General features: G+C 61.0%; 1 protein-coding gene across 1 annotated transcript; it reads right to left on the reverse strand.

Annotated features, from left to right (window-relative positions):
* Nucleotides 1-366: 366 nt before the first annotated feature.
* Nucleotides 367-9718, reverse strand: KRT82 (keratin 82). Its single transcript, XM_051845525.3, has 9 exons — nt 9294-9718; nt 7678-7886; nt 6148-6208; nt 5634-5729; nt 5172-5336; nt 3506-3631; nt 2387-2607; nt 1798-1829; nt 367-1529 (listed from the first exon to the last, which is right to left on the reverse strand). The coding sequence occupies exons 1-9, from the start codon at nt 9696-9698 to the stop codon at nt 1321-1323; spliced, it is 1524 nt and encodes a 507-aa protein (XP_051701485.1). The 5' UTR covers nt 9699-9718; the 3' UTR covers nt 367-1320.
* Nucleotides 9719-9971: the final 253 nt, after the last annotated feature.

Raw genomic sequence — 9971 nt, forward strand, 5'->3', positions numbered from 1 at the left:
GCTGCCCCCAGGGCCTGCATTAGCTGGCAGCTGGGATGGGAAGCGGAGCTGGGACTGGATCCCAAACACTACGTGATGTGAGAGGAGTCTCAAGTGCTGCGCCAGATGCCTGCCCCAGGCACGTGGTCCCTAACCCTGCAAGCAACTGGCAAACTCTGGTGGGCGTGATGCGCAGGTTCTCGGTGTGGTTTGTATGGCGTCTTATCTATTGCACAGGCCGCGTTACATCATTCACTAAGTACCTTTTCTGCTTGTATCACAGCCTTCGCAGTCATTCCCAAGCCTCCAGTCCCCAAAGCAGCTCATAGAGCCCCCCTCAGCCTTACCACTCCTCCAACAGAGCAGGATAAATAATTACATCTCAATCATGTGCAAACCGAGGCAGTTTATTGAGAAAGGCCCAGAGGCTCAGGGCGGAGATCTTGGATCCCCAGGTGGGCGGAGCGCAGGAAAAGGGGCTCTTGGGAGGTGGGGTCAGCCCAGCACCTCCTCCTCCTTCTCCCAGTCCAGAGCCAGAGCCGCTGAGCCTGCAATTCCCAACAGACATTCAAGGCAAAGGAGCAGAAAGTAGGCAGCTGTGTACAGAACGGGGTGGGGTGGGGGTGGGGCTTGATCCTACTGAGCTGGGGTCAGCTGGGGATGGTCAGTCTGTCTGGTCAACATTCTGTGTCCCCTGGCCCTTTGTTCCAGGCGCTTCCCTGCCATCACCTGCCGACGGGCATGACTTGTTTCAGACCTGGAGCTCAACACACCACAGCAAGGGAAGCCACGGCCCCGTGTCCATCACTGGGTTGTCTGTGCTATGACTTTGCCAAGCACTGAGCTTTAGAACCCAGCATGGGATCTGGGGCCGTCTCCTCTTGACACTTGCGATGTGGTGTGCGTTTCTGGTGCGTGTTGAGACAAGTTCATTTTTCTGCAGTGTGCATGAGAGCCAGAGCAAGGCAGGTGAGGAGCCTGGGGTGTGACGAAGAGGAGTCCGGCTTCGTGGGGCAGCTTCCACGGGACAGTCCAGAATGCAAAGGGCCTTTTGCTTGAGAGCTGCAGCCATTCTCTGGGGGCTGGAAGCCTGCGTCCTCTCTCTCTCTGCACCCCCTCCCCCAGGCCAGCTTGGAGTGAGCACACAGCTAAGTGGAAGCGATCTTGGAGATGAGGATGGCAGCTCATCACCCAGCAGGAATTCTGGGGCCGCCTAAGGTCAGTACAGGAAGTGGGGCTTTGGAAAGTGCTTGTCTTCAGCCCTGTGGGAGAGGTGACAGCGGGGGGTGGGAGGGTGGGGGCTGGGCTGGGGTGCTGTCCCCTGGGTCTCTGGGGGCAGGGCTAACACTTGCGGCTGGAGCCCTGACTGCTCCCACAGCCTCGGAGCCCCTGGGGCTCGCAGGGGATGTAGAGTTTCCCGGTGCCCACGACGCTGCAGCTCCCACCGCTTTTCAGGATGCTGGTGCCCCCTGAGCAGTAGTCGGTCCTCAGCAGGGGCGTGCTCTCCACGCACGGCTCATACAGGAGGGCGCCCTTGGAGCTGCTCACGGCTGCGGGGCAGGAACGTGTGTGCTCAGAGCCCACCCTGCGCAGTGCTGAGGCAGTGGCCCCAGACCACGCCCCTGCTGCCACGCCCCTCCAGGGGCACGCCCCTTCCACCTCTCCCCGCCCCTTGGACACACTAGGCTCTGTGGGAGGCAGGCAGAGCTCTCCCTGCCGGGAGGGGGAGGCACCAGGTTTCCGCTGAGGGGTCCTGCGTGTTGAGCGACTGCCCCTGCCCCCAACCCGGGGCCCTGGGCATGTGGTCCGTCTACTTACAGATGTTCACAGGTCCAATGCCTTCGCACAGCCTGGGGATAAGGGGAAAGAAGGCATCAGAGACCACACTGCGCATGCCTGCGGCAAGAGGCCCCTCTCCCGCTCCTGTCCATATGAGGGAACTCGCTGTGGCTTAGCGGTAAAGCTGCCACCTGCAGGGCCGGCATCCCATATGGACACTGGTTCGAGTCCGGGCTGCTATGTTTCCCACCCAGCTTCCTGCTAATGGCCTGGGAAAGCAGCAGAAGATGGCCCAAGTGTTTGGGCCCCTTCCATCCATGTGAGAGACCTGGAAGAAGCTCCTGGCTCCTGGCTTCCTCCTGGCCCAGCCTTGGCCGTTGTGGCCATCTGGGGAGTGAACCAGCAGATGGAAGGCCTCCCTCTGTCTCTCTTGTCTTTCCCACTCTCTCTGTAACTCTGACTTTCAAATAAATAAATGCTTTTTTTTTTTTTTTTAAGGAAGAGGCTTGCAGACCCTGTGCTGCTTTGCATTTTTGATGACTGCAGGGCTGGACACACACACACACACACACACACACACACACACACGCCTGCCCTTGACCAGCTCTCCTCCCGCCCTGAGGCTCACCTGTTCTCCTCGCCCTCCAGCAGGCGGCGGTAGGTGGCGATCTCGATGTCCAGGCCCAGCTTGGAGTTCATCACCTCCTGGTACTCCTTGAGCAGGCACGCCATGTCCTGCTTGGCCTTCTGCAGGGCGGCCTCCAGCCCCGCCAGCTTGCTCCTGGCGTCATTCAGGGCCCCCTCGCCCTGCTGCTCCGCCTGGGCCACGGCCTCTTCCAGCTTGGCGCGCTGCGGGAATGACACAGAGAAAGTTGTGACCAGAGCCCCAGGGACCCCGAGCCTGGCTCTGAGAAGGCCGGGGGCAACGTTGGGGTGGTGCACGCTCAGTTCAGGTTTGCTGTGGGTTGTGATAGCCTGTTCCTTCTAACAGGTGGGACCAGTTTTCTACCAACAACAACTCAAGGAGATCTGAGACTCTCCTCTTAGATGTGCTGAGTGCTTTCTTTGGAGCCAATGTGTTTGGAGGGCTTAGCAGGTCCCCACTTGCCTAGCAGGGTAGAATGGGTTTGGTTTTAACAACGACCCCAAGTCATCTCAAATTTCAGGATCATGGAGTATCGGAGTGTTAATGGGAAACATCTTTCTATACTCTTTATGGTAAAGTGTCTTTCTTTTTAAAATAATTTCTATTTTCATCTACTTGAAAGGCAGAGAGAGAGAGAGACCTTCTTTCCCCTGGTTCACTTCCCAAATGCCTGCAACAGCCAGGGCTGGCCCAGGTCGAAGCTGGGAGCTTGGAACTGCATCCAGATCTCCCATGTGGGTGATAGGGGCCCATGCCCTTGGGCCATCCTCTGCTGACTCCCAGGGGGTATTTAACAGGAAGCTGGGTCAGAACCAGGCGCTCTGATGCGGGATGCCGGCTTCCTAGGTAGAGGCTTATCTCGCTGTGCTGCAGCCCCTGCCCACCCGGGGACCTGGCTGCTCTGTGGGTCAGCTCTGTTGTGTGAAGCGCTCAGGTCCTCTCAGGCAAGACAGCACAGGCCCATTCCCTCTTCAATGGCGCTGCAGGGGGACCTGGACCACGCCCCCTCCCCACCCCATTCGGGTGGGCCGGCCAGCCCCGGGGCTGGGCTCTGGCCGCCTCAGGCCCCGCCCACTCCCCGCCCCCGCCCCCGCGTCTCACCTGCGATTTGGTGTTCTCTATCTCTTGCTGCAGCTGTTGGATTATCTTTTTCAACTCCAGGATCTCATTCTTGAGGCTCCGGAGGTTGTTTAAGTGGTTTCCGGCCGTCAGCCGCATCTCCTCGTACTGCGTGCGGACAAAGAGGTCAGCCCCCGCCCCCGGGGGTGGGGGGCTTTGCCCCGCGCCCTCGCTCTGCCGCCCTCTGGTGGCCGCCCGGGCGCGGTGATTCCCATGCACCTGCTCTGCTCCTGGTCTCTGTTCAAATCTCCTCTAGTTTGGGGTCGCCGTGGGGGTCACTCCTTGCTCCCACCTCACTGGCCCAGCCCGAGCTTTGCAGGTCGGTGAGGTTCTCCACATTCCCCTACCCCTTGCACCTGCTGCTTTCTTCTCTGCCCCAGAACCTGGAGTGTCCCGAGGACTCTCTGCAGGGGTTTCTGTGCCCAGGCCATGGACTTGAGGTCAGACCACGGACTTGAGGTCAGACCGTGCCTGCCCATCAAGAAGAGTGATTTTGCTTGTTTCCCCCTCAAAACCACCAAACTCCCGCCTCGGACCAACACTAACGAATCTTTGCACTCTGAATGCAGCGTCTGCACAGACAGTAGGTGCAGACTGCACACGCAGCTTGCTGAAGATGAGCCACTTTTCTGATAGCGTTTGGGAGCACTTTGCGCAGACATCAGGACACGAGAGAGGGGAGCCCAGAAGCAGGCCCTGGCTATTTTGTGACTTGGTTCCAGGGGAAGCCTGCAGTTGCCCGAGAGACACCCGCTCTTCTCTCCCAACAGAGCTGCGGGAGCCCAGCCATGAGCTTAGTCTCAGCACAGCGTCTGTGGCTGTTGCTGGGCGGGTTTCTCCAACAGCTCCCTCTCTGTTCTCCTTCTTCCTGCCTGGTGGGAACCTGTGAGGCTCCTGCAGCTCCTGCAGCTGTCTTGGGACAAGAGGCACTTTGAGCGGGCAGGTGCATGTTCAAGGTGGCGGAATGGAAAGCAGGAGGGACCCTGGGTCCCCATGTCATCCTAGGCAGGTTATCTTTGTATTTCTGGTTACCATGGAGAAAGTAAGAACTGGCTGTGAAAACAGGCGGAGCATGGCTTGGGGGCACTGCTTGGCCACCTGCTTGGCTCCCTGTTGTCCCTCCTGCTCTGGGACTGTTCGTGGCACAGGACAGAAGCGGAGGAAGCAGCTGAATGCGAGGCCATGAGCGGCTGCTCGCACTGAGTGTTGCACAGTCCAGGCAGGGGCGGCTGAGATGACAGTCATCCATCGGAGTTGCCCCCAGGGGCATCCGCTGGCCTCCCAGCAAAGCCCTAATTACCGAGTCTGGGGCTGCCTTAATCACTGTTTCTCTCCACTGTGCGTAACCTCCCCACGCTGCCAGCCCCCGCCCACGCGGTCCTCTGTGCCAGCACTGCTGGTGTTTACTGAACGCTGCCCTCAGAGAGTCTCAGGTAAACACGGCCGGGCACCTGATCACAGGCCTGGGCCGTCTCGGGCAGGGGTTGGGGGGCCCTCCTGAGGCCTGGCAGGAGGGAGGAGGTGCTAGGGTTTATGGGGTTCCCTGGCTCTGGCGTGGCCCTCATTAGCTCTGCAACCACTTCCACCTTGTTTCCTCTCGCCCCTGGAGTCCCCTTCCGCCCCAGCCCCGCGGCCCCCAGGGCCTTACCCGGGACTGGTACCAGGCCTCAGCCTCGGCCTTGCTACGGCTCACGATGTCATCATACTGGGACTTGATCTCGGAAATGATGTCATTTACATCCAGGTCCCGGCTGTTGTCCATCTTCACGATGACAGAGGTCTCGGAGATTTGAGACTGCAGCAGGAGGATCTCCTGGGGGAGGGGCCCCGGGGGAGAAGATGTGAGCTCACCAAGGGGGCGAGGGGCAGGAGGAAGGGGACCTGGGACGATTCCAATGACCCCGAGTCTCAGGGGAGGGGAGGGGCTTTCCCAGGGGTGTCCGAAAGTCAGAGGCCTGGATGGTCGGACTTCTGGGAATCCCATACAGATGGCTGCACCTGCTTGGCCTGATGCGTGCGTGCCAGGTGGACACGCCCCTGCCCCACTGCTCTCCCTGCCCCCATAGCCCCCGCAGGACCCCAGGGCGGGCAGGCAGCAGACGACAGGTACCTCCTCGTACAAGTTTTTCAGGAAGTTGATTTCCTGCACAAGGGCCTCCATGTTGGTCTCCAGGTCAGCCTTCACCAGGAAGACGGTGTCTACCTCCTGCAGTGGGGCATAGAGAGGAGCATGGCCTGGGCGGGGCTGTACCAGGGTTGCAGGCCACCCCCTACCTTCTCCGGGCACCACCTTCCCCCTGCCCCAGGCACCCCCGTGTGTGTGTGGGGGGGGTCTGACTCAGGGTTTCTGTTCTGTGATGTGGCACTAGCCACGTCTCCAGCTACGTGGGCAGTGGTGGACCCGAGGCCAGGCCGATCCCCAGCCCCTTGCAAGGGGGCACTGGAGGCTGGCTTTCCTCTTCAGGGTGGGGGAGAGGGGAGGGGCGGCTGGCACAGGAGTTGGAGGAGTCAGAGATCCTTCAGTGGGGTGAGGGGGTCGGGGACACTTGTGGACCCTGCCCCGGGCTGGGTGTCCTCCCCCCGCCCCTCCCCCCCGCCCCGCCAGCCTGGGTGGCCACTCTCACCTTCTTCAGGGTGACAAACTCATTCTCAATACTGGCCCGCAGGGAGACCTCCTCTTCATACCTGGCAGGAGGCAGGGAGCGGGTTGCTGTGGGTGAGGCTCAGTGCCACACTGCCTGTCCCCATGTGTCGCCCCATGGAATCTGGGCAGCCCCAGCTTCCTGGCTTAGGGCATGTGGTTATTACCATGGTTCCCCCAGCAGCTTCTCCAACTTTACCTCTTCCCCGCCTACTCCTCCCGTCCCCTGCGGCCCCCAGGAGCCTGGCACGCAATGAGTCAGCCCCGGGAAGTCCCTCTGCAGGCTGGTCCCATCCTGGGAACGTCTGGAGCCCCGCCCACTCCGCCAGGTTGCATCTGAGACTGCCTGCAGCCCCCAAGCCTTCCCCGCCGCAGTGGGCCGGTTGCAGAGGTAGCAATTACTGCCTGTCCCAGAGGTGGCCGGCTGTGCAGCTTCCGCCATGTCCCCCCCTCCCCCCGAGCTCCCTAGCCCACTTGCCACTGCTCCCCGAAAGGCACAGGGACTCAGAGTGCAGGGCTTGGCGAGCGACCGCAGCCCAGTGCTGGTCCCGCTCTGACGTCCACCTCTCTCTCCTTCCCAGCGCTGCCCTGCACACGCTTGGCACTGGGCTCTGGGGCCCCGCTGCCTGGCTATGCCACGTGCTGGGTAAGCGACTCGGCCTCTCCGTGCCTCATCTGCCCCAGGATGAGGAGAGCGGCAGTCCTGCCCCAGAGCGTCCCACCTCCCAATACAGCCTCTGGCATCTACACCCAGACAAGGCTCCACCCCACGGACCCGCCTCCCCGTGATCAGTTGCTCTCAATATATTTGCATGGCGTCTCCTCGTTGGAAATGTCTCCCTCAAGGCTCAACCATGAGCATACAAGCCCCACAGACCCTGGTCCCGGATGCCTGAGCACTGAGGCCGCCCATCTGGGCCTCAGCCCCTTGCAAGCACGGACACTCCTTCCCAGCAAGCTCTGCACTGACCTGTGCTTAGCAACAACACCTGCTCAGGCCTGGGGTTTGTCCTCAGGGGACAGGGGTGGCGGGGTGGAGGACAGGTTCTTCCCCAGCCCCGGGGAGTGGGGGGCGCAGAGCAAAGCTGAGACAGGGCTGACCAGGCAGAAGGGATGGCAAGGGTGCAGCTGGGAGGGGAGAGGCCTGGGGTCTGTTTGGGAGATAGAGAGTGGGCCAGGCTGTGCACAGGTACTGATGGGCGCAAAGGCAGAACCGGCAGGTGATGGCTGGGAGCTGAGCCCTGGGGCTTCAAACCAGACAGGAGAAAGCGCGTTTCCCCGCACGAGGGCTGACAGCAGGGAGATCAAGACGGCTGCCTGTCAGGTCTCAGAGGGTTTGCCTGGGGCAGGGGCCCCAGTGCGCACGCGCCGCTGCCGGATGCTCCGCCCGCCGGCTCCCAGCAACGGACCCGCTGCCACCAGCTAGCGAACCGGTTTCCACCACCCCCTCCCCGCCCCTGCCACTTCACGGACGGAGTGGCCGAGGCCCAGCTGCCTCCCGTGGCCGGCTCACTTTTTCTTGTAGGCTTCCAGCGTGTCCTGGAAGCTGCAGAGCTCCGCCTCCAGCCGCCCGCGCTCCCCGGACACGGCGTCCAGCTGCCTGCGCAGGTTGTTGATGTAGGCGTCGAAGAGGGGCTGGATGTTGCTCTGGCAACACCTCTGCTGCTGCATGAAGTTCCACTTGGTCTCCAGCAGCTTGTTCTTCTGCTCCAGGAAACGCACCTGTAGCGGCACGGGTGGGGCCGCAGCCCGGGGGGCCGTGCCGTGAGGAGGGCCGTGGAATGAGTGGCTGCCCTCCCTCCCAACACAGCGCTGCCCTAGCACCACTTGGGCTCTGTGTAGACTGGCCCCAGTGTGCTGGGTGAGCGCTCTGCGAACCTCCGCCCCAGCACCAGCTTGTGTGATGCCCGGCAGCCCGGGACCCCTCGGGGGAAGGGATCCAGGACTTTATCCTGGGCCCTCCCTCTTTCCCCAGGGGTACAAGTGACGGAGGCGGCAGCTGGCCCACCTCCTCACTCTCTCTGCTTTGGAAATGGAGACTAGGGGCAGGGGGTGAGTCCCCTCTGGCCCCTAGCTAGTCCCGGGAAAACGGAGGCGTGGTCTCTAGTCCCAGTCTGGGGTTCCCCCCTCCCCAACACTGCAGAAGAAGGAACACCACCACGGTGGGCGTCCTTGGCACAGCACAGCTGGAGAACAGGCCCGAGTGGCTGGAAGGTGTTCATAACCAGAACTTCAACTTGGAAAATTCTGGGAGCTGGCGTCTGGCTTAGTGGTTAAAATGACTACGTCTGGCATCAGAGTGCCTGGGTTCTAATTCTGCCTCTGGATCCTGGCTTCGGCTTCCTGCTAACACAGACTTTTCCAGACAGCAAGCATGGCTTAAACTTGCTGTCTGCCCGGCACACCTAAATTGAGCTCCTGGCTCTGGCCTGAGCCCAGCCCTGGCTGTTGTGGACATTTGGAGAGTGAATCCCGGATACAAAAAAAAAAAATAAAAATAAAAAAATAAAAAAGAAGAGTGAGAAAACTCTAAGGGATTAAACAAATTCCTTCTGCAGCTCTTGGGTGTGTACCCATCCCCCACCCCCGCCTGGGTAGCCAAGGGATGACAAGCCAGGCCTATGCTCTTCCTTGCCCACACAGCTTGGCTCTGGAACTGACACCTGCAAGGCCTTGGTGAGGGCCACCGGGTGCTACCAGCTCTGAGTGCCCCACTCTTGTCTGACCCCAGCCCTACTCGGTGGCAAAGTCTGGGGTCACAAGCCCTTCAGGCCCACAGGGTCCACCCAGCTCGGTCACTTGGAAGGCTGTTTTGTGGCTACAGCCTCATCAGGTCGGGCATGGTCTTGCCTGTTGGGCATGCCTGCCTGTTGGGCATGCCTCCCGGTAGGGCTGGGAAGTCCCTCTCGCGGTCTAACCTCAGGCAGCCTTGGCAATGTGGTCAGACAGAATGCAGAGAGAGAGGATGTATTTGAAAAAGGACTGGGAAGCAGAAATGCATGGTTCTGGGGCTGGTTTAACCAGCTGTCAACGGGGACTGGCAGAGGGACTAGCGTCTCTCTTGTTCGTCTCTCTCCAGGATCCTGGCCAGACCTGGGAGCCTGCCCCCCGCCTGCCCCGGCCCCTCACCTTGTTGATGAAGGAAGCAAAGCGGTTGTTGAGGCCCTTGATCTGCTCCTTCTCATCCCTCTTCACCTTCTGCACGGTCGGGTCGATTTTCAGCGCCAGTGGCACCAGCAGGTTCTCATTGATGGTGACAGGGGCGATGGAGGCAGGAGACCCGCAGGGGCCCCCCGCTCGGTACCCGAAGGCAGGCAGGCCACACCTGGAGGCCACCCGGGGCTTCCCGAAGCCCACATTGCACAGGCTCCGTGAGCTGGGGTAGCACAGGGTGCGGAGACCCCCGGCACCCCCATACCGGCACGAGCCGCTGCTCACTGCGTAGTGAGTGACCAGCCGGGGCACGATGGCCGAGCAGGAGCTAAAGCCCCGGCTGCTGCATCTGGAGCCCAGCTGGATGGAACGGCAAGACATAGCAGGAGAGAAGAGGTGCGGCTCTGGAGGGGAGAGCGAGAGCAGAAAGGATGGAGTGAGGGCTTGGTTTGCCCCCTTTTATCTGGGAGCGGAGTGGAGGGTTGAGCTGGGTCAAACCCCAAATCACCATTAAATGAGGTTTATGAGCTTGGGCCATTGGCAGCTGCCAAGGAGCAAGGTGGGTAATTAGGGGAGCTTGGAGCATGGAGGAGGAATTGAGGATCGGGGCTGGGGGGCTCTGAAGATCGGGGCGGCCAGACAGGGTGTGCCCCC

Source organism: Oryctolagus cuniculus, chromosome 11 (genome assembly GCF_051225735.1).
Source record: "Oryctolagus cuniculus isolate XC-2025 breed Fujian yellow rabbit chromosome 11, ASM5122573v1, whole genome shotgun sequence".
Lineage (NCBI taxonomy): Eukaryota > Metazoa > Chordata > Mammalia > Lagomorpha > Leporidae > Oryctolagus > Oryctolagus cuniculus.

Bases quoted from the DNA above. Each gene is read 5' to 3' on its own strand.
- KRT82 (XM_051845525.3), bottom strand. From the start codon at position 9,698: ATGTCTTGCCGTTCCATCCAGCTGGGCTCCAGATGCAGCAGCCGGGGC. The intron at 5,730-6,147 runs GTGAGAGTGGCC...GCCCCACTGCAG, and splicing joins AGTTTGTCACCCTGAAGAAG to GAGGTAGACACCGTCTTCCT. The intron at 1,530-1,797 runs GTAAGTAGACGG...CCTGCCCCGCAG, and splicing joins CATTGGACCTGTGAACATCT to CCGTGAGCAGCTCCAAGGGC.